At 39.2% G+C, this 24,537-nt stretch overlaps 1 protein-coding gene across 2 annotated transcripts in view; it reads left to right on the top strand.

Moving 5' to 3' along the window:
* Positions 1-347: 347 nt before the first annotated feature.
* CENPF (centromere protein F) overlaps positions 348-24,537 on the top strand; it is a 49,955-nt gene continuing 25,765 nt past the window's right edge. For both annotated transcript variants that reach the window (XM_031690029.2, XM_072948533.1), the window contains exons 1-10: positions 348-470; positions 3,089-3,287; positions 3,941-4,137; positions 8,923-9,044; positions 9,484-9,575; positions 11,276-11,567; positions 12,660-12,862; positions 17,742-17,867; positions 18,784-18,912; positions 21,977-22,099. In XM_031690029.2, the coding sequence (XP_031545889.2) occupies positions 3,126-3,287; positions 3,941-4,137; positions 8,923-9,044; positions 9,484-9,575; positions 11,276-11,567; positions 12,660-12,862; positions 17,742-17,867; positions 18,784-18,912; positions 21,977-22,099 (1,446 nt within the window). In that variant the 5' untranslated portion in view covers positions 348-470; positions 3,089-3,125. The remainder of the gene's footprint in view (positions 471-3,088; positions 3,288-3,940; positions 4,138-8,922; positions 9,045-9,483; positions 9,576-11,275; positions 11,568-12,659; positions 12,863-17,741; positions 17,868-18,783; positions 18,913-21,976; positions 22,100-24,537) is intronic.

Below are 24,537 nucleotides of genomic sequence, written 5' to 3' on the forward strand. Positions count from 1 at the left end.
ATGTATGTGCGGTATTGAGAGTTTTACCAGACAGCACACTACTGCTGGCTGTAGCCGATAGACCACACCCTCCTAATCAGCCAGCCCATTCCCTGGCTTTTGCGGAAATAGCGGTTCAAAACGTCTTCCAGACTCGGCTACTTAACTAAGTAGAAGCACGTGGTCTCCACCTCCCCAAAACAACAAAAAAAACTCTGTAGCTCTGGCACCCCCGCTGGTGTGGCTTGATTTTTAAATCTATCCGAAAGGACCAATCAAAGGCGGCAGTCCGAGTGCGCGGAAGCGGATTGGCTCACAGCTGCTGGCAGTGACCAATAGGTTTGGAGGCGAGTTTGGTCCGGCCGGAAGCGGGTGAATCGAAAACGGGTGGCGGCCGCGGGCAGTTTGAATTGGAACTGGGGCTGCAGCCCGCGGAGGCTGTACCAGGACCTGACTCTCTGAAGGGCTGTTTTCCGTTCACCGCCAGCGAGGTGAGCGTCCTGCTTAGGTCCCGGCTCTGGCGGCGGGCGTGGGGGAGCCGCTGGCTTTCTGCCCAGGGTTACTGGGTGGGGATGCCTGTGGGATCGCGCCCCAGGGAACTGAAGGTGCAGCGGGCCGCCGCCTCCCATCTGTAAGGGACTGGAGAATCAGCCCCGGGGGCGGTTCTTAGGGGTGTCGGCGCCCCTCCGCTACCGGTAAAAGTGGGCTCGCACTAGTGTCCGGAGACCCTGCTCGGTCACGGACTCGCTCTTTGGGGGATCAGTTTCCTCCTCTGTAAGGTAGAAGAATCAGAGGCCAGCAGGTATTTACTAGCAGCCTTCCGCGTCCAGGAACAAGTGGCTCCTGTTGGAAATCTGGACATCGGTCCTTTGTTGCACAGAGGAGATACAAACTTGGGTTTTGATCTGGGCGGCGGGTTGGTGTGCCTGTTAGCTGCGAGAGCATTTCTCTCTCGCCTGCCACATTTATTTGGCTGCACCTGCGTTCCTCGCTCCGTTGTGGGATGAGGACACAGAGATAAATGACTTGAGTCCTATCCTCGAGCCTGGTCTAGAGGAGCAGGCTGAGTTTTCATTCACTGGTTCTGCGGTGGCACTGTAGGCGTGTTTCGGTTTCTTGGTGGAGACGCAGGATTCTCATCGATAAAGGGAAAGAGTGAAAACCGGCCTGCAGTGCTGGGGTGAGAGTCACACAGTCACAAAAGAGCTTCCTCCCGCGCTTTATCGGGTTGTGCAATTTGGGCATGAACAGTGTCCTCTACATAGTTAAGATGGAAAAACAGAGAATTTTCTGGAGGAAGGATAGTCCTGCACATCTTTTTTGCTAGAACCTTGACATCCAGGGCTTTTCTTCATCACCCACTTCCCGTTCCCTTTGTCCCTTACACTTTACTTTGAGGTTTACAGTTTTTGTCCTTTTGCCCCAGTAGCTCCACACAGATTGTTTTTGGTTGATGCCTTAATCTGTCAAAGTCCCCTCTAATCAAAATTAGCTCGGGTCTGGTGATTGCTTTAAGCCTTTCTTTATTGCTGTATCTTAGACTTTGAAATGGAAAAGTATTTAATTGTCAGTCTTCCTTCTGTTTATTTCCATCATCTCTATGATCTTTTTAAACTTCTTCTTTTAATATTTTGTTGGCTATGGCGCCTCAACGTAATGATTTCAGGCTGACCGAATTGTTTAGGAGTTACAGTTGTGTGCCTCTGAGGTATGGTATGCCCACCCCTGAATGAGCAAGCTGGTTTGGAATGGAAGGAGTAGCCTATCAGAGCAGTGCAAATTGTCCTGTGTTGGTGGAGAGGCATGAGACTCCTTTCAGTAGTTTTTGGGTAAGTGGAGGTGGAGTTTAAGATGCTGTGTTCAAAGGTCTAAGGGAAATGGGGGTAAATGGCAGAGAAAACAGAGCTTTCCAAGGCCTGATATCTCAATTATGTTTCCCAAGATCCATGCTTCTCTTAATTTTTGAATTTTTTTTTATTATTTGTAGTACTTTCATCAACTATTTATTAGTTGTTCTGATAACAGATTTCATTGATAAAGCTGACTGAAACAAAACACTAAAATGGTTGTGGACTTCATTTAGTAAAAAAATGGATTCTCACTCTGTTGCCAAAATAACTGGAAAATGAATGCTTTTTCTTTCACTTAAGTTCTAAAGGCTAATGAATAAAGGATAATTGCCATACTTTTCTCCCAGCTGATTTAAATTTCCTAAGATGTGGCTGAGAAAGGGGTAGGCCACTTCCGTCTTGGTACCATAGGTAGAAATACCCAAAAACCGTCTTCAAGGACTAATATAATGGCTAATACGTACAGAAAGCTTATCAGGAGATACTGTTCTAAAGCTTTAGGGAGTCACCACCACTTTATTATCACCATTTTTACAAATGAGGAAACCAAGGCACAGAGCAGTTAAAGAGCATGCCTGATGTCACACATCTTGCAGGTAGCTGAGCAGGGATTTGTCACTAAGGCTCCTGGTCCGGGTCTGTCTGGAGAATAATTTTCCTGTATTTTGCGATGATTCTAGTGCTAGTAGGGCATTCACCCTTTGTTCATTCGTGCATTGACTCAACAAATGATAACCACTTGGGAGAAGGGGGTACCTGTGCCATGAGAGACTGCGATAGGGAGACATAACCGGATTATGACGGATGCCCTCAGGAAGGCTTCCCAGAGGGAGAGGGACAGAGTATGAGTGCGAATTCACAACACTAAGAGAGGAAGGAAGAGCATTTGCAAAATAACTTATCATGCATTTTTTTTGTCCTATAAGGCCTATTCACCAGAAACCTTATAGCAAAATATTCATATATTGAATCATGAAAGCAAACTGAACAATAGAGGGCAGGGAGCCATATAAGAAGTAAAAAATGAGAAATAAGAAAAACAGAAAGCAAAGGGGAAAGCCAAACAAGCATGTTGTGGACTACTTGACATCAGGTATTGGCTGTCACCTTTCAGAGGGTGAAGAAGGCGGATATTACACTCTGTTGAAATGTCAGGTTTTGAAATTTGGTTCTTAAAGGCGGTTGTGTAGTTTCCTTAGTCTCTGAGATTTTGTTTCCTTTTACTATAGTAAGACCAAAAGTCTGTTCATTCTTTCCAGTTTATAAATGTTTGAATAATAAAGAAAGGCGAGCACAATGAGCTGGGCACTGGAAGAATGGAAGGAAGGCCTGCCGACAAGAGCTCTTCAGAAAATTCAAGAGCTCGAAGGACAGCTCGACAAACTGAAGAAAGAAAGGCAGCAACGGCAATTCCAGCTTGAAACCCTGGAGGCGGCACTGCAGAAGCAGAAACAGAAGGTATCACCGAAATGCTAGTATTTAGAATTGTTCACTCATTATTCGGAGGAATCGTTTTATCTTGGTTTTCCAAATTTAGAGAAAAATGATTTTGCTATCTTCAGGTGGCAACCCCCATCCTCTCCTCTGTGAGTCATTTTTATTTTAATCACTTCATTTTCTCCATCCTCTCCTCACTTCTGCTTACCTGCTAACATGTAGGGGTGCTGAGTTCCATTTTAACTTCCGACTGGGACCATGAATTGGGCATTGCATTTGCATTCTGCACCAACATGGTGGAAAGCCTCTGGCTCCAAATTCGGGGGACAGGATTAGAGCAATTTGTGGTACAAAGAGATACCGCTTTTTGAGAGTGAGCTCTTCACCTTAGTATTCCCAGATCTCTTCAGGACTAATAAATGGAAACTTAAGTAGTACTTCTTTTGTACCTCTGTGTTAGCCAACAGGGTAGTAATACTATAATCATCGCTTCTAAAATGTTTTTGCTAGCGGGAGAATTTTTCATCTAAAATTTCTGTTTATCACACATTAACATCTGGATTATTACAACTGTATCTCAGAAAATTAGTCATCAGTGTTAAACTCAGATTTCCAAATAATATTGGTAAGTTCATGAGTAAGAGACCTATTTCCTTTTGAACAAACCCCATTAGGTTGAGAATGAAAAAAACGAGGGTGCAAACCTGAAAAGAGAGAACCAAAGCTTGATGGAAATATGTGAAAATCTGGAGAAGACCAAGCAGAAGATTTCTCATGAACTTCAAGTCAAGGAGTCACAAGTGAATTTCCAAGAAGGACAACTGAATTCAAGCAAAAAGCAAATAGAAAAACTGGAACAGGAACTTAAAAGGTAACTTTTTTTTGAATGGTATTTATTATGGCTATCTTTGTTTGTATTCATCAGATGCTCTATCATTTCCTTTTATGATGTAATTATTATGCATTGCAGTTTATTTTCTTTCCAGTGGAATAAACAATGATTTGAAGAAAATTAATTCTTTTCTTATACACTTCAGTCCTCTTGTGGCAGGGTTCAGTATTGTATAAATTTATGAAATAGTGGCTAGCTTATTCATTTACTCACTGATTAGCTTATTCACTTACTCACACTTTATGTGCCACGCACTGTGTTTGTTACTGGGTGACACAATAATCAATAATAACCAAAACTCTCAGCAGTGGTTACTGAAAAGATGGAGGGAAGTTAAAGCATGGCTTATACTGATGGCTTATGTTTTCTCTGAGTGGAAAAGCTGTTGTAGGGAATGCAAGAATTAGGGAACTACAAAAGGACTGAAGAGTTTGCGGGCTCAGTTGAGATTGGGGACTGGGAATTTAGAGTGGAATTTATAGAGTTGTATGATTTTTTTTTTCTTTTTTCAACATATGGGATATAAATGCTGAGACGGTATACAAGTAAATTGATTTAGGGTTGCTTTGGGCCAGGGTGATGGGATAGAAGAATATGGAATAATGGAGGTTATTGGAAGAGAGTGGCTGAAGTCGTGGGCCATAGAATCTCAGCTGGAGAGGAGGGAAGTGAAGTCAAGAAGAATTTCCTCCTGAGAGTTCCCATTTGAGAGACCCATTTTCCATCTTAAGCCTTACATAATCAATTCACCAGTTTCAATACCATATTTAAGCAATAAAAAGGCACTTATTACTACTTTTCCATTAAAAAAAAAAACCCAAACAACTAGAGGCATGAATCAAAATAAATTTAGTGGGAACCTGAATGCTGCTAGCTTACAAATGGAATCTTCTTGTTCTAATAGTAGAATTTTGTCAAAATAACAAGGAGTGATAAAGGCTAAAAGCATAAAAGACTTTAGCAAATTGCCCCATTGCTAATTACACAAATGTACTGCAAGAAATTTTTTAAAATTTTTTATTTTGAAATAACTTTAGACTTCCAGAAAAAAAATTGACATCTTACATACATAGTATACAATGACCAAATAAGAAATAAACAGATTCAATACCAGTAACCAAACTACAGACTTCATTAGAATTTCACTAGATTTTCCAATAATGTCCTTTTTCTGTTCCAGAATCGGATCCAGAATTCCACATTGCATTTAGTTGATGTCTTGTATTTTTCCTAAGCTGTGACGGTTTCTTGTCTCTTTTGACTTTGACATTTTTAAGGAGTACTAGTCCCCTCTTTTGTAGAATAGTCCTCAACTTGGGTTTGTCTGCTGTTTTTCAACAGCGGCAGAGCTGGCATTTTGGACTGGATTATTCTTTGTTGTGGAAGGCTGCCTTGTGCATTGTAAGATACTAGGAATTCCTGGCCTCTACTCCCTAGATGCCAGTAGCACTCATCCCACCTCCAAGTACTAATGATCAAAAATGTCTCCAGGCATTGCCATATGCTCTTTGGGAGGGCTAAATCATCCTGGATGGAGAATTGCTAGGTCAGACTGAGGTTATGAACTTTTGGTAAGAAACCACAGAAGCATTGACGTGCCTTTCCCAGTACACCACATCAGAGGGTGCATGATTTAGTATGGCTCTTAACCTGATCATTTGGTTAGGGTGTTATCAGAGTTTCTGTAGTGTAAAGCTACTATTTTTCCATTTGTAATTAATAAATATTTTGATACCAAGAATTTTTTCGTAGCATAGTTGCAATAATCTTAATTCTACCTACATAGCAAACATACTTTTGAAAGTTAAAACATTTAAAAATCACAGTTGGTTCTCTGTACCCATGAGTTCTGCATCTGCAGATTCAACCGAGGGCTGAAAAATATTTGGAAAAAAAATTCCAGAGGCTTTCAAAAGAGAAACTTAAATTTTGCTGTGTGCTGACAGCTATTTAAATAGCGTTTGCATTGTATTAGGTATTATAAGTAACCTAAAGATGATTTAAAGTATAGGGGAGGATGTGTATATTTATATGCAAATATTACCTATGTTATTTAGATGAGAGTTTAGCATCTCCAGATTTTGGTACTCAAGGGGGTCCTGGAACCAATCTTTTGCAGACACCAAGGGATGACTATACGCTTGTCTTGTGAAGATGATAATTTAGATACACAGAAGTCTTTTTCTAATTTTGTTTCCAATCCATGTGGGAAGGTGACTGTCTACATATAAGCTGCATGTTAGAATGATAAATAAATTTCTATCTTGTTGAGTTTTTTTGTTTTCCTGAACTCTATGAGAACAGGGACCTTGTCTGTCTTATTCACCGCTGTATTCCTAGCACTTGGCAATTGTAGGTCCTCAAATATTTGTTGAATGAATGAGTGAATGAATGAGAAGCATTTGTTTTGGAAAGCAGGTGCATGGCAAGTAGGAAGCTCACTTCAGTATGCTGGAATGATTATTCCTTTGGAAAGCACATTTTAGCTGCCAGTTTTAGAAGTAGTGATTTTAATAATTTAGATAGAAATGTTTGTATTTTTAACATTTGAGGAAAAGATGCTTTTGTATACACTTCTATATTTCATTGAAAAGTGCCATTTGGTAGCACATATGCTTGTAGGTGTAAAGTGCTCAGGGTTGTACATGAGACGTAGGAGCTGTTAAATGTTAGCATTAGTATTATTATTTTCAGTTGTTATCATCATCATCATCATCATCATCATCATCATCATCATCATGGGGTTAGAATAGAACATTTAGTTTAAAAAATTTTTATGATCTACAGTGTTGATGGATATAGGTGCTTATAAAAGCTTATAAACGATATAAACTTTAGACTATATAAACTATTGTATATACTTTGCTATGGTATAAAAACTGTTAAGAGTATAAAACCCATAGACTACAGAAACTATTGAGTACAGTTTTTAAATTGTCACTGGTAACCTTTAAATTCAGGGTAGGAACTTATTTTTTCCATCTCTAAGGCCACCAATTATGTTTCAGGAATGTCTTGAACAAGTGAGGTTGAACATTTGAAATGCTGGTCAAAAACTGCAAATATTGGTAATCTCATACAATTAAATTAAACTAGAAGAAAGCAACTTAATTTAGTGCTTTTTTTTTGGTGATGATGGTTTGTATTTCTTTTCCCTTAGGAGATGGGAAACAAGTTTATAAAAATAATAGCAGGGTATACTTTTATCTAATATTTAAAATTAATAAAAAAAATTTTTTTAATGAAAAGATAGGGTAAAGGGTATAAGATGAGAAATTGAGAGGGAAAAGAAACACTGATTTTGCAACGATCTTCAAAATTCATCTCTGGAGTCCCCAACCTTGTTACATCTTTGGTAGTCTGCCTACCTGCAATGTCCAATATGGTAGCCACTGGCTACGTATGGCTACTGAACACTTGAAATGTGGCTAGTGTAAATAGATATGTGCTGGGAGTACACAGTGCACACCAAATTCTGAAGATTTAGTACATGTAAAATATCTTAATGATTTTTGTACTGATTATAAGTTGAAATGATAATATTGAAAATACTGAGTTTCATAAAATATTAAGATTAGATTCACTTATTTCTTGTTACATTCACTTATTTCTTGTTACTTTGTTCATGTTAATAGAATATTTTTATTGGACGGCCATGACCTACTGTAAGTTGAAGTTTGAATTTCAGTGGTGATTTGACTTGCTGAGGAGCCGTTTTTAGGTCATACATGGCTTCTTCCTTCCAGATTGAATTTGGAGCTGGGTGGAGCTAGGGCTCTGAGGCACTTTCTTCACTACTTTGTTCACTCCCTGCTTTAAGTAATGTGTCCATGGCAAGAAGAATGGTGCACGCATCCTTAGCCATTCTAATAGGGTGTTCATTTTATTTCTTGTGTTAAGTTAAGATCAGAGACATTAGAAGAGTTGCAAGAATTGAGTCCACTCTTAACTTAGGTTGTTGGATTCTGAAAGGTGTTCAGAACTTAAAAGGTAGGGATAATCTGTACCCATACACAATGCAGTTGGCCCTCTGTGTCCACTGGTTCTGCACCCACAGATAGGGAGGGCCCAGTGTACTCTGCCATTTTATACGAGGGACTTGAGCATCCGCAGATTTTGTTATCTTCAGGGGTCCTGGAACTAACACCCGCGGATGCAGAGGACGACTGTATAGAGCTTACTTTCTCCATTTCTTTGGATCTGTGTCCTGCCGTATCTCTTTTAGATGCATTATGTGAACCTGATTTATATATATGTATTTTAATAATGTCATAGAAGACATGGTATGTACGTAAGTCTATGTTTTTGTGATGACAGTGGTATAAGTAGTGCCATCCCAGTTTGTGATTGGAACCCATGTTCAATGACACCAGTTTCCTCCTGTGTTTCCGAAGTTCTGGGTTCTTTTTTAGCACTATTTTGGGCTTAGAATACAAAATTTCCTTGGAATAGGTCCTCACCCTCCCAACTCTTCTTTGCTACTATAGTGGCAATTATAGATCTTCATGATAGCCTTCATAACTTTGTGATTATCGGTTTATATTTCTGTTTCCCTAACTAGACTGAATTCCTCTGAAGACAGGGGACTGAGTTTATATCTATCTCATAAGTTAGTTCTTATTAAATGTCTGTTGAATAAATGAAGTGGTAAGAATTCTTACAGGGTGGGTTTTCTGCAAGTTCATTTCTTTCTAGGAACCTGTGGTGTTGGGATTCTGTAGCTGTTTCTCTGATTTGCTGTCCCCTTGGGTCCTTTTCTCACAGGTGTAAATCTGAACTTGAAAGAAGCCAACAAGCTGCACAGTCTGCAGATGTCTCTCTGAATGCGTGCATTACGCCACAAAAAATTTTTACAACTCCACTCACACCAAGTCAATATTATAGTGGTAAGGGTTTTTTTCCGTTCGTATAAATAGCTCTATTATTGAGATTTTAATTCTGCCACAGAAATGAATTCATTCAGCTTTGAATTCAACTTCTGAATTAAGCATTAAAAAAAAAAAGCAACCACTAGTCACATATACTTTTGTGTATTTGTTGAACTATGCTGAGCCATCAGGTTAACAAGACTTTAACTTTTCACTTTATCCTTCTATGGTATGTTTTAAAAATAATTCAGTTTTGGAATATTCAAAACAGCTATGTTTACATATATTTTGATATTGGAGTAATTTGATCAGTATTTGTTGCCTTAACCAAAACGTTCTTTCTGTCTGATGTATTGAGATGCTTGTTTCTAGACTGTCTATTACAATGATTCTTGATCTGAATTCCTTCGAGAAATCAATGATTGAAGTGAAACTGTGTCTCATTGTCTGCGTTTAGGTTCCAAATATGAAGATCTAAAAGAAAAATATAATAAAGAAGTTGAAGAACGAAAAAGATTAGAGGCAGAGGTGAAAACCTTGCAGGCAAAGGTAAGTAACTTATGGGCCTTGACGATGCAGTTGAAGAAGTGCTTTGATAGGATAGAACAAGGATGGAGAAGAATCTGTTTTACGTAGAGCTGACACATTTTTCTTACACCAAGAAAATAAACTTCCTGGCTCATTGGTTATGATATTTTTAAGATGAAAAACAGGTAAGAGTGAGTAAAATAGAGCGGGAGATTACTTTATCCCTTAATATTAAATTCTCACTGAATTCCATAGAAATGGTGGTAACACAATTATTTTTCTGTTAAGATCTAATGATAAAGAACATGTTTGGAGAGGGTGGGACCAGAGTCACTCCTGACCCTCACTGGCCGGCTTTAGAACCTGGGGACGATAGTGTCATATTCAAGCCTTCTGATAGAATGTGGTGACTGCCATCAGGGATGTGAGGTTTGGGGATCGTTATTCATGAAATGTTTATTTCAGATGAGAATGTAATCAACATAATCTCCCCAATTTTTTAAATAAGTTGTTGACAAGGGTTTTAGACTCCATTTTGATACAGGTTAAAAAAAGCAGAGAGAGGTGGGTGGGTGAGAAGATTTGCCTAATATCAATAAAATAGACAAAATCCATGTTTTAGAAACCCCAGCTTTTAGTTTCAGGACTGATCCTGAAAATATCTGGTATCTATAGGCTACACCTTCACCATTTCTGCTCACATGATGTTATTTGTTTAAAAAAAAAAATTCCAGTTTGGCACTTGATGGTACATTTGCACTAAACATATGAACTTGGTGAGATGACACAACTTAGCCAACAGTTTCAGGCTGAATTTATAACCAGACGCCTTAATGATGAGAATCAAAAAGTACCTATTAGAGCTTTAACAATTTTAATTCTTTTTATGCCTTTAACCCTTGTTTTGAGATCACCAGGGTTTTGATAGGTAGCAAAGGCATTGCCTATCAAGGTGAATAAAGACTAAGCAGTAATTCTCCAGTCTGTCTTGGAAATATCATGTGCTTTGTTATTCAGTGCAGTCACTGGTATTGATTCTGCCTCTGACATCTATTCCCAGAATTATTTTGTAAAGGGATGTGAGTCTCCATAAACCATAAACGTCTCCCAGTTGCAAGAAAAGCCTTTGCTATAAAAAATTTAACTCAGCATCTACAGGCACATCTGGTCAGAACAGAGCAGAGAGAAGAACAAAAAGAAGAATTCAAAACAGCAGATAATCCACAAATGTCTGTTATATACTATAAAATACCTTTATATGACTTTTTTTCTGTGGGAGTAGTATGGTGGAAAGTGAGATTCTTGAAAGATTTCTCTAGGTTACTATTGAATTTTGAGTCTCTTTGTGCAAAGCTACAGGGGGAGGTGACCAAGGAAGGCAAAGGAAAACCAAATTTCAGAATTCAAAATGGAAGTAAGTACTCACATGTGTGTATGAAGTATGGGAGGGATGCAGAATGAACACAAAAACCAAGCCCATTTAAAACAGAGTGCGCCTCAGATAGTGCTGGCTTCACCCTTGAATGCTAAGTCTGACTGTTAGAATATGTCCTCACTGGGTTTTGGGATGCAGTGGTTCCCTTGAGTTGATGAATATTCTTTCTTGGTACACAGTGGAAGTGTTACCCTCTTGGCATGGTTTTATGTTCTATTTGAAAATAAGTACATAGTCTTAAATATTGTGACTTCTCAAGGGCTCTAAAGAGTTTCTATTTTTACAGAAAGCGAGCCAGGCCATTCCGCAAAGCACCATGAATCACCGGGACATTGCCCGACATCAGGCTTCATCATCTGTGTTCTCATGGCAACAAGAAAAGACTCCAAGTCGTCTTTCATCCAGTGCTCTAAAGACTCCAATTAGGAGAGATTTCTCTGCATCGCATTTTTCTGGGGAACAAGAAGTGACTCCGAGTAGATCAACTTTGCAAATGGGGAAAAGAGATGCTAACAGCAGTTTCTGTGATAATTCTAGCAATCCTCATCTTTTGGATCAATTAAAAGCCCAAAATCAAGGTAACTTTTTGAGTTAAGTTAAATTTTCCTGAGATAATTTCAGAGATGATTCCAGACATTTTTAGTCCTAGGAACTGCTAAGGTGTTTTGTGAGACCCATCAGACCCAGACGGGTGGTGTGAAATACTGTCTGTGATAATGAGAAAAGAGATCACCATTTTGAAAGTTACCTGTATTTGTACTAAAAAGCTGGTGCCCTGAAGCCTTCAAAAGCAGGGTGAGTGCCTCTGGCTTTCCAGCGGCGGGGCAAGCAGGTGGGTTACAGTTCACACTCCCCACTTCCCATTTGGCTCCTTTTGTGGCCCATGGACCAAGCCGGCGATCTGGCCGGTTTTGGCCAGAGGTGTGGCATGTGTCCGCAAAACAGCTTTGCCGTGTGCTGCCAGGTTGTCCATATGGGAGCAAACCTGTAACCTTGGCTGCCGCACCACGCTGCTGCTGACAGCCAAGGCTGCCAGGTGGTGTTTTGGAATCTACTCTGCAGACTATAATTTCCAGTGCTGTGATAGATTGAAAATCACCGTCAGTGTGCCCTGGTGAGAGCTGTCACACTGCCAGTACCACTGGAAACAACATTGTGTATAAGTGAGGAAAAAAATGAAAAAAAATTGTTAACTTTGGCAGTAGAGGAGGTTCACACTGTCTTGATCTTTACTGGGGTAAAGCTTCTGGAAAATACGGGAGGGTGAATTTTTCACTGCTTAGCACTCATTGGCAAATATTAGTTTGCTGGTGTATAAAGCCAAGTGCTAATTTTAATGCAGGGTGTTATATGTAATGCACTTTTTGTAGTCTCGATAAGATACTATTCATGATTTTAGAAAAGCATCTTCTCCCCAGAGTTTCTCTGTGAAAACATAAGAAAATTTATTCCTTCTGCTTTCTATAGGATATTTGAATACAAACAATAGACTAAACACTGAAACTAAATCCATTAAAGTAGCTTCTGTGTTTAATGTGAATTGATTTATATTTGACTCATCAAAGATTTCAGAGCAGAGTAACATAGATTAATATATTCTGAATTTAGTTGTAAATTTCTTTGTGAAAAATATACATCAATTGAAGTGCGGGTTTTGTTTGTGATTTAAGAGCTAAGGAGCAAGATTAGTGAGTTGGAACTACGTCTGCAAGGACAAGAAAAAGAAATGAAAGGCCAAGTGAATAAACTTCAAGAACTCCAACTCCAACTGGAGAAAGCAAAAATGGAATTAAATGAAAAAGAGAAGGTTTTGAACAAAAGTAGGGACGAACTAGTGAGAACGACAGCACAGTATGACCAGGCCTCCACCAAGGTACTTGACTTTCCATGAGTTACTGATAAACCTCCTCTCGTCTCATACTGTTTTTTGGAGAGAGTACTTTACACTTAGACTTATGAAATGTTAGGGATGAACCTTATTAATATATACTAGGCAGTATTGATACAGTTGAGCAGAAGTTCTTTTAGAGTTGGGTAGATCTGGGGTCCAATCTAGACTGCACATTTTCTCAGCCAAGGGACTTGGGCAAGTCACTGATCTCTTTTACATCTCAGAGGGTGGGGAAGAATAAAGATTTTGTATATACAGCACCTGGCAAGTGCCTGATACATAGAAGAGGCACTTAAAGTCATGCAGCTTTAAAAGAGGTTTAGGACATATGATAGGATTGAACAGATCTACTCATAGGATCCAGTATACGCATTCCTGCCCCTTAATCTTAAGGCTTTAATTAAGGCCAGGCTTCTTAGCCTGTTACCTCAGGGTTTTTTTGGTTGTTGTTTTGGTTTTTCGTTTTTCTTATTTCTTTTCCCCCAACCTACCTCTCTAGTTTTTTCTTCTGTTTTTTTTTTCTATTATTCATTCAATCATTGACTCATTTGACAAATACTGATTGATTGCTCTGTGTCAGGCACTATTCTAGACCTGAGGATGGAGTAGTGAGAAAATAGACAACACTCACTCCCCTTGTGAAATTTCATCCAAATGGGGGGTGTAACATAGATGTATCAGTCACATAGGTAGTGTGGTATATGATGACAAGTATAAAGAAAAATGAATTATCTTCTAGGACCAACTGCATTTTATTTGGTGCTTCTTGAGCCTAATTGTTGTCTGGGCCAGTGTTTTTCTCACATTTGCCTTACTGCTTGGCATACCTTCCTCTTGGAATACTCCTGACATGTTTCTCCTGTGAGCTCCTGGGAGCGCAGTGAGATCTTTTCTCCTGGCACCCATCCTGCTCATGACCCTTTTATTATCGTTATTTATGCTCCAGCCCTGCAGTTCCCACACTTGGCTAACTGGCAGAATCACTGAGAAACTTGCAGAATTAGTCTTGTTAGACCCACATCTGAAGAGGGCCTATGGAATTTACCTTTAGTAAACTCTAGATATTTTTAGGGCAGTGGGTAAAAACCACTGTAGCAGATAGACCTATATCTTCTATTTGCTTCCTGGGACACAGGTTCTTTCTTTCCTTTTTATTTTTTTCAGTCACTTCAGCTTTCCTTTGATTTATGTTTACATGATGTATTTCTGTCTTTTTACTTTCAGCCTATCTATCCTGTTAAATTAAAAAATAGGCCTAATGTGAGTTTTGTGTGGACAGCATATATTTGGGTCATATTTTATGATGCACTCTTTTAAAGCACTTTTCACTTTTATAAACAGTACCTGTATTTTGATTAGTGTATTTAGACTATTTATTATTTAGTGTAATTACTGATATGTCATGGCTTAAGTCTTCCATCTTATTTTTTGTTTTTTATTTCTTTCCTTTTTTCCCCCTCTGTTTTCATATTTCCTGCCTTCCTGTAGGTTACTTGAACATTTTTTTAGGATTCTGTTTTGAATTATCAATAGTGTTTTTGCTTGTATTTCTTTGTAGAGGTTTTATAGTGATTGTTCTAGATAATGTACAATACAACTTACCACAGTTTATTGATGTTGTCATTCTACCAGCTCTAATGAATTATAGAAAATTTACTCCCCTTTTTGTCCTTGCACCCTCTCCTATTTATAGTTTAATTTTCTTAAGTGTTTTCTTTACATATATTTAGAACCACAGTAGACAGTGTTATAATTTTTGCTTCATTCATCAAACATAATTTAGAAAGCTGAAGAAGAGAAGGAAGCCTATTGTATATGCCTGTACTGTTCCTTCACTTATTCTTCCTTCCCGATTCCTTCCAAATTTCCTTCTTTTATCATTTCCTTTCTGTTTAGAGAACTTCCTTTAACCATTCTTTCAGTGTAGATCTACTGGCCACAAATCCTCTAACTTTTCTTTAGTCTGAGAATGTCTTGATATCCTCTTCATTCCTGAAAGATATTTCTGCAAGGTATAGGATTCTGGGTTAACAGTGTTCTTCCAGTGCCGACATGTTTTTCCTTGGGTCCCAAAGTCCCTAGTCAACCTGCTTGCGTCCCGAAGTCCCTAGTCAACCTGCTTTCTTCTCCCCTTTCAGAGCCTCCTTATGTTTGTCTTAATCTAATATGCAGGGTTTTGAATTGTCCTTGATGGCGGGAATAGGGAAGTGTTCGTCTCTTCCACCTTCCTGGAAGTGGCAGTCCAGGTTCATTTTAGAATTCTTCTTGTGCAGTGTTTTGCATAGAGAAATTCTTGATAACTATGGATCAGATGTATGAAGGAACATGACCTCTCTTGATCCACACATTTATTCTCCTTGTGCAGTATGAGTTTGTAATTTGATTTTTTAAATTGAAAAGACTTGAGTTTGAGCCCTGGCTCTGCCACACCCCAGTTGTGTTGCTCTGGAGCTATTTAATTAACTTCTGAGCCTCAGTTGCCTAATTAGTAAGATGGTGTCAATAATAATGTCTGTGTCATAAGATTGTTTGTTTTAATTTTTATAAAGGCTTTAGCATAGTGCCTGGCAGATGGTGAACTCATAATAGTAGCTGTTATTATTATATTGAGTTCCTTGTCAATTAAGCTCATTTTCATTTTTATTTCTGCGAAGTCAGGCCTTCTGATATATAAGAATTATGCTTATCTTTTTACATTTGTTTTGTTGGTTTGGGTGTGACAAGATCACCAAATCCTTATTCAGTCTAACATATTTGATGAGGTCTCTTCTTACCAGATCATGAATTTGAAAGTTTGACTAGGACAGCAATGCTCTGGCTTTCTTTCTATTAGAGACTTCCCTCCAGGTCCTTAAGACTCATTTGTTCCGTGCTTTCTAGATTCTGTTTTTTTCCATTAAACTACAAATCCACCTAATTGAAAATTCAGTCTGCCTTTATCCATCTTGCCTCTAGAGATAATGTGACCTTGTCCAATATGTTGCTGAAATCAAATTATGCTTTGTTTATGCTGTTCCCTGATCTACCGTTAGAATTACCGATTAAGTAAAATGGAGCTAATTTAACCAAAATCAATACCATGTGCTTTAGTGAATATATATATGCTGTTTCTACTATGCTGCTTTTCCGAATATTTACAAACCATGTGGGATGCATGGTTTGAATGCACGTAGAAACAGAGCGTTGGGGCTGGCAGCAAAGCTCGAATTCAGCACCCATGTTTTACTGCTAAAAATTCTGGCTCAGAGCACTGAGTGTCCAGGGTCATATGCTGCATACCTTTAAAGGACTTGAGCTCTGTACCCTTTTTCAAAGTATTATGGAGCATTCATGACACTTAGTGGTCAGGTACTTGCACATGAATTGAGCATTGTAAATATCATCATTTAAAAAAATCTCAATAAAATATAAATGTTTCCTAAAGGCTCTTTTTTAACCTACTGTTCCTAATAAGAAAGAATTGTTGATTCTGAGATCCTTTAGTGGAATACGTTGCAGTTTGAAGGAGTACCAGCAGAGGGTGCCAATGGTTCATTCATCTATTCTGCCTAATGTGTTTTCTTTTCCCTCCTGAGAATTGTCAAAATTTCAGACTCATTTAGGCAATGATTTTTGTCTGAGTTGTTTACTACTGTATCCCTAGTGCCTAGCACAGTGCTCGATATACAACTGACTCCCAATAACTATTTGCTGAGTTCATATTTGTTATTATAAATAATTTCTTTCATACTTTTCCTTGGGAATTTAAAAATTCAAGAACAATAAGGGTAACGACAAAGGTGTCTTAATGTCCAAGGCAGTGAGTTAATTTGAACCACTGGCTCACTATTTTACTTTACAAATTTGGTATTTCTAAAGTTCTGATATTTGCAAAATCAGACCAGCTTTATCATTTCCTCTTTGGTTAGTTAGTAATTAGTGTCTGGTCTTCTGGCAGTCATACATAGCATTTTCTTTTTCTCTGAATTCTCTGTTAAATTTCTAATATTCCTGATGGTTCTAAATGGGACTATAATGGGTCTCAGAGAAATACACTAGTGGAGAGGTCTGCCAAATTGGGGCACATTTCTTTTGGATCAGGAGTTCTTCTCCATCAACATGAGGTGTTATTCTTCCCTGGGACTTTAGAGTTGTTTTGTAGGGTAGTTCAAGGATTTGAACACTATGGGGAAACTTCAGAGGAATGGATTTTAATACTTTTTCCAATTTAAATTTAGAAGAACATCCTAAATTTTGATGGAGCTCATATTTTAAAAATTATTTTAAGGATAACTGACTATGTAAAAAGGCAAATGAATGTTCTTTATGCTGCCTATGGCAGCTTGGTTAAAACTCGGTTGTGATATTCTCTGGAGGGCTGTGAACCTCCAGACATTTAAAATGGCATCGTGGGAGCATCATGGAAAGAAGCATATTAATATTTAGAATTTCCCACAAAATCTTTATGCTTGATGAGGATAATGGGTACCCTCTGATTATTTTACAGCCTCTAAATCAAAAAGGTCAACATCACTGCATTTGAACTTCTCATTTCCATGCAACAAAATGTTAGGTAAATCATTATTCAGACACACTGGCTTTTTTCATGGCACAAGTTATGGAGGATTTACTTAAATAATCTAATGCCTTACAACATTGCTAATTTCTCCCAAATATAAATTTTATGTATGCTGAAATACTTGTAGCAGTTCTGGTGTTTGGCTAATAGTTTTAAACCCAACTTTTTATGAAGTAAAAATGTGACAACACCATGGTACACTTGAACCAGATCTTGAGACTCATTTTTCTACAATTCAGAATGTTTGCTTCTTTCCAAGAGTAATTTTGTTTTGTATTGACCATTTTAATTTGTTGTTTTTAGTGTACTGCTTTGGAACAAAAACTGAAAAAACTGACTGAAGATTTGAGTTGTCAGCGTCAAAATGCAGAAAGTGCCAAACGTTCTCTGGAACAGAAAATCAAGGAAAAAGAAAAAGAGTTCCAAGAGGTAAAATAAATGGGTTCATGAGGAGTTTTTCCGGAAGCCTCTTGTGAATACTTTATAGTTTGCTTAATTGAAAAGAGGAGTGTCTATCATCATGTGAGATAGTCCCCTAGTGGGGAAATGTTTTGTGTGGCAAGGTGGCTATATGTCCCTTCACAATTTTCCATCTTTTAGTTTTTGATTGGCGAAGGGGCTTAGCAGTCCGAATATTCTTTTCTATCCATGTTTTCTGATTTGTTTGGGATTTGATACTGAGTAGGACAGGATCATATTTATTTCACTCTGTGTTGTGAAGGAAACTGTATTACATCCTCCAGCTGTTTTAAAGCCTGTGGGTGGGCAACTGCATTAGAAAGGTAGTAGATGTTGGAGGGGCAAGAAGTTGGCAGACAGTGAGGGCTGAAGATGCCCTTGCATAAGTGTTGGTACCAGTTTCAGATGAGTGAGCCTGCGAGTGGGTCTACAGCCTTTTGATAAGAGCAACTAGAAATGTTAATCTGGTGTCCCTACGTGGTTATCACTGTTAATGGGCGGCATCTACTTCCTGTCCTCCTCAGTGGTCAATGGTGTATGGTATTAGGGGTCTTAAACCCTATCTTCGAGTGTGTTTGGTTTCTCAGCTGAGTTGTGACCATTGCAGCTCAGGTCTGCTCTCTTTTGCCCCAGGATATTTCAAAACAGAGGTGATTCATTTAAGATTGGGAATGAGGTGGGAAGAGGCCAGTTTCCATGTGTTCTCCCGGGGGACTGCGTCTCCTTCCCCCTCAGAGACCTGAATCTGATGACCAGGATCATTAAGTGGACACAGCATGGCTGCCATCGTCTCCAGAGGAGCATTGCCTGGAGGGTGTTTGGGTCTCACCCTGGGATCTCCCTGTTAACCAGCATCAGTTTGCTGCATTTGTTTTTCACTTTCTAGGAGCTCTCCCGTCAACAGCGTTCCTTCCAAACCCTGGACCAGGAGTGCACTCAGATGAAAGCCAGACTCACCCAGGAGTTACAACAAGCCAAGAGCATGCACAACATCCTACAGGCTGAACTGGATAAAGTAGGGCACTGGCTTAATTTCTCCTTCCTCCATAATCCCCCCTTTTCTGTATACATGTCATTTCTGTACCACAGCAGACATGATACCTTTAAAGAAAAGAAAATGTTGTATCCTCACTTTCCTTATTTATCAAAGTAGAGAGCAAACTGAACTTTTCTGGGTCTGGGTTTCCTTGTTCAGAGAAAGAAGGGAGTGATGAGGATCTCAGATCTGAAGGTCTGTGGGCATCTCTGATATTCTGGTGGTTCTTGGTCATGTCACCAGGTGGGAGCTCTCCCTAGTATTTATGCCCCCAAATAGTCAAAGCACTGATACTTACAATTTATGTAACATTTACTACGGAAATGATCTCATCTGGTTCTATGGCTTTACGTCTTGCCAGTGTGATGATGACCTATTTATATCTCCAGCCTGGATGTCTGGCCTGACCTTCAGACTTGTGGGTGTGTACCTGATATTTCCACTCACATGTCTAACAGGAACTCACGCTTAACATGTTATTAATGGAACTACAGCTTTCCCCCCTGCAAACTTGCTCTTCCCTTGATCTTCCTCCTCTTAGTAAATAGCAATTCTATTCTTCATCTTCCTCAGGCCAAAACCTCCATGTCACCTTCAACTCCTTTTTCACTCTCACACCTCAAAGTAATCCATTACAACTCCGCTGGCTCTACCTTTATTTATTTACACACACACACACACACACACACACATGGATGTATTTGTATATGTCTGCATATGTATATTATCTGCATGTATGTGTATTTGTGTGTATTATATGAATAGTATATTTAAACTTACAAATGTACAACAGTAAATTATTATAAGGCATGCTTCTCTTGTCACCATTCTCTGTGTCAGAGGATAGAATCTTGTCAGCTACCTCAGAAACCTTTCATGTGCCACATAGCTCCCCGCTAAGAAAAAACCTGCCTGTACATTTCACGTTGGCTATGACTGTGTTCCCCACCTCCGGTACTGTATGAGGTCTAGGACACCATCATCTCTCACCTGAGGTTCTGTGCTAGCCTCCTAACTGGTCTCCCTGCTTCTACACTTCAGCCAGCAGCCAGAGGGAGTCTTTTCAAGTGAGTCAGATTGTGTCACTCCTCTGCTCAAAACCCTGCCATCATCACTCCCCGTCTCAGAATGTGAGTCAGGCACTTCTGAAGGTCTGCAGGAGCCTAGGTGGCCCTCACAACCCCTCACTCGCTGACCGCATCTGCCAGTCTCCCCTCACGCACTGTCCAGGTCACATGGCCTCCCTGCCATGGGGGGAGGGGGTTGGACACCCAACACAGGGCAGCTCTGGGCTTTGCTCTTGGGGATGCTCTGTCCCCAGACAGATTTGTAGGGTGGTACCTTCACTTTTGGAGCTTTCTGCTCCAGGATCACCTTATCAGTGACATCTTCCCATGGGCACTACATAGACCTCTACTCTCAAGTACTTTGTTTCTTTACCTTGCTTTACTTTTCTCTATTATCTGATGCACAATACAGGTATTTGTGTATTTTTATACTGTCTTCCTTCCATCACTCAAATCTTTCTGTGAGGACAGGCCCTTGGCCTGCTCTATCTGCAACATGGAGGCACTAAATATCCACAGCTTTAAACTGGAAGAAGGCGGTGTGTTCATTCATTCTTTTCTTGACTTCATCCATTTTCCCTGAGAGGATGACACATTTTAGAGTTTACTCTGAATATGTCAGGTGTTCACCTGTTGTCAGAGTTACACCTGTTGTCAAAGTTACTTAACTTTCTCAGTGTTTGGTTTTTTATTTTCTAAAATTGAAGATTTATCATTTAGGTTGTCTCTTATTTTATGAAAAATACAGGTTAACTCTCAAATTCAAGATATAGCAGAGCAGGACATGTAGACCTCCCTTAGAGGAATGGGGGCTGGGAGGATGCAGCTGAGGATGCGGAGCGCTAACATTTATTGACGTCTGTTATGTATGGGGCTTATCTGAAGTTCTTTGTAGAGTCATCCTTTATCCATCTGTCCAAGTCTGGAAAAAAGAAAAAAAATCCTCCTGTATTAGGATAAATTGTTATCAACTGTTTGTTGGATGTCCTCTAAGGCCTTTTAAAAAATACATTTACAAATGTATATCTGGGTTTTTTGGGTTTTTGTTCATCAGAGAATATTCTGTAGGTAGTATCTGAGCCTTGTTTTTATCGAATGTTTTTGGGGTTTTTTTAAGTCATTTCCAAACTAATGGGTGTTTAGGTTCACATAGCATGTGGTATCATAGGGCAGGTAAAGGTGAATGTTTCCTGATGTTTCTGTAGGACAGCTTCCTACATATGACACTGATGGCCTCAAGGGCGTATATGTTCTCACGTGTGACAGGTACTTCCACACTGCCCTCCAGAAAAGTTGTAGCAGTTTACCTGACACCAGGTGTAAGAGGCCTGTTTCCTCCCGTCCTGCTAATAGGATATAGTCTTGGTTTTAAAAATTTTGCCAACTCAGGAGTGAAAAATGTTATCATTGTTTTAATTTACACTTTCCTGACTAGCACTGAGGTTACTTCTTTCAGGTGATTTGCCATTTATATTTTTTGTGTAAAATTTCTGTTTCTGTCCTTTGCTCTTCTTTTTAAACGGGTTTGCCTTTTTGTAAATTGAATCACAGATGTGTTTTATTTGTACTACAGGAATATTATTTTTATTTTTTCATATTTATTGCAAGTGTGTTCTCCCAGTTTGTTTTCTTATCTCAACTTTTGTTGTTGTTTCTTATCTCAATTTTCAAAATTTTAGTTGTTTATCACTACTCGGTTACAATTTTGTGGTTTAAGTTTTTTACTTTGTGGCTTCCCCCCAAACCCAGCCTTTTTCATCAACATATGCTGTTGCTAAGTGATGTCACAGGTTGATATGAGGGTGTTTTAAATTCAACTTCCAGTGCCACATTTAGCTGTGACATGTATTGTGTCTCAACCAAAATAGATGGCATCAGTTCTTAAATACCATGACCTTTTTATTATTTGAGACTAAATAATTATTTAGAAAGTAAAGAAAATAAAAATGAAGCTTGGCATTGTTTTCTCTTCATAGGTCACATCTGTAAAGCACCAGCTAGAAAAAAATTTGGAAGAGTTTAAGCAAAAGTTTAACAGGACTGAACAGGCCTTAGAGGCGAGTCAGATCAAGGAAAATGAGCTGAGGAGAAGCAGCGAGGTGAGTGGGGAGTACAGATGAGCACCTATCAACTCTGTACAGGATGAAGTGGGAGGACTGAAGAGTTTCTACACCACTTCTCACTAGTTCATCATGACTACATACTTCCCTTTTTTATTTGCCAGAAGTATTACAGAGTGTTCTGTATATCATCTCTGACACAGAACATAGCAATTATGGGAAAACATGACTTGTATTAAGACCATGTACTACTTTTTTTTCTTTTCTTTTTTTTTTAAGATTGTTTTAGACCACCTGGGAGGTGGAAGGATGGAAGAAAGCAAGGGATTGTTCTCAATGGAAAGGAACAAAATTGGTGATGGGAGGTATAATTTAAACCCCTTTTCCAAGGGTTGGCTTTTGAGTCATCAAATATTAAAAACCTTGTGCAAAGTCACAGATTTAAATAAATAAAATTTATGACAGATAGAGTTTCTAGATTTAATATTGTTATAAAAATATCAAGTAATTACAGTGTACTACTCTGGCTTCCACAGTCAACGCTAACCTTATGCTGAGCGTGTGCAGGGGTGGCTGGTGGTATCAGGGTAACAATACAAAGTGGTGGCAGAGGTTTCCCAATGGCACGGATATGAGCTGTACCCTGATGTTGTTCTACCAATAGGATTTTATCCATGCTTATTTTCATGTGCTTCTCTGAACTTATTTAGTGGCTCGGAGTTTATTTTAAAGGGCTTAATTAAGAATCATTTAGGGACAGTTAATAGACTGAAACAATTTGAATAGAGCCATAAATCAGCACTGTAATCTTACGAAGAAGCACAGCAGCACAGTAGAAATTTCTTCTTCATTAAATGTCACAGGAAAGAATTTTTTCCACTAATCTTTTAAATATTTTACCATCCCTTTTTAGATTGTAAGGTTTTTGTTGTTGTTGTTTTTAAGTTCTCTATAAAGAGCAGTGATTTATCCAGGTGAGGCAAATTTAAGTGTATTTATCTTCACAGCTTTAAAGAGTGTTTCATGGTTATTAAAATTGGAAAATCCGTCAGCAGCAAAGAAGAGGCTGTTACAGCAGCTATCGGCTCAGAGGGGTAATACTGCTGGAGAGAGGCGGCCATAGCTCCCGCAGCCTGAGTGGAGGAAAACTTCATATCAGATGATGGTTTCATCAGCAAACGTTTTCAAATGGAAGTGTTTGTTTCAACAAAACAAATGTTTGCCTTTTGGCCAGTGGGGACCAACCAACAGATGCTTCTGCTAACATTTCCACAGGCAGACTGGCACCGAACTCTTCCCTCTGTGAGCTTCCCTTTCAGCCAGGAACTCTCCCGCGACTCCACTGGCTGCCTGGTGGAAACATTTTGTAAAAGCGATCGTCTGGTTAAGAGGGTCCAAACACTTTTCTAACAGTTTGCTTGGCTAAGGCTCCATAGTGGTCCGGACATCTCTTGCAGGTGTTTCTGAAGATTGGGGCGTCCCTATAGGATCTGGTTTGTCTGCTGTGGAGCTGTCCACCATGAACTCTAGCAGTACGGAGTTTAAGGCCGGTCATGGTGCCCTTAATATTTCATTGATTTCTGTGTCCAGTGAGGGCAGTCATATGAAAGTGCCTAGCCCAGGGCCAGGGAATTCATCTAGTATTTGTCTTTAATGTAAGTTTGTGTGTGTCTTCTTTTGAGGATGATACCAAGAATTCAAAGGGTTTAGCTGGCTCTTGCATACTGAAGTGGGATTGGGAGCAGAAAAGCAATTTACCCAGTTAGACCAGTATAACTTAGTGGTAAAATGTTGGTGGTTTTAGAGTGAGTGAGATCTGAAATTGCCTCATTTTTCTGCCACCTACCTGCTGTGTGACCTTGGGACGATGACTTACCCTTTCTGAGTCTGACTTTCCTCATCTGCATATGGGGACTAATAACACCCCTCTCTTTTCAAAGCTGTGTGAATTAAGTTAAATATTATATGTCAAGTCTTTAGACCTGTGCCTCACACATACATGTTCTTTGGTCTTCACAACTGTTATGACCTTTTGATATTACCACTGTTTGCTGTCACCCATAGGCAGAGAAAATGATGAGTTCATTTGAGACCTTTCACATGTAAAATTATAGCCCATTCTAGTCTGTTGCTCTGGGTATCCTTCTGTAGCTAATTATAAGTAAGTACAAACAAGTTTAGCATGCTTATAGGTTTTGGATGCCGAAATAATGTGACAGTTGTACCGAAATTTTCCTTAAGCGTGTTTAGCAAACTAATATGCCGCTCACAATGAGAAATTATCAGTAGTGGAAATGTGATTTAATGGCCCAATCAAGGGTAAAGTTAACATTTAGTAACAAACTGAATGAGGGTTTAGATGAGCTGTTCATCCAGCATCCAGTGCCTGCCAACCCCATAGCATTGGTGTTAGGCGATAATATACCATCATTTGACAGCTAAGATGAAGGAACACTTGTTTGGGGAGCCTGGGGACC

Source organism: Vicugna pacos, chromosome 23 (genome assembly GCF_048564905.1).
Source record: "Vicugna pacos chromosome 23, VicPac4, whole genome shotgun sequence".
NCBI classification, from domain to species: Eukaryota; Metazoa; Chordata; class Mammalia; order Artiodactyla; family Camelidae; genus Vicugna; species Vicugna pacos.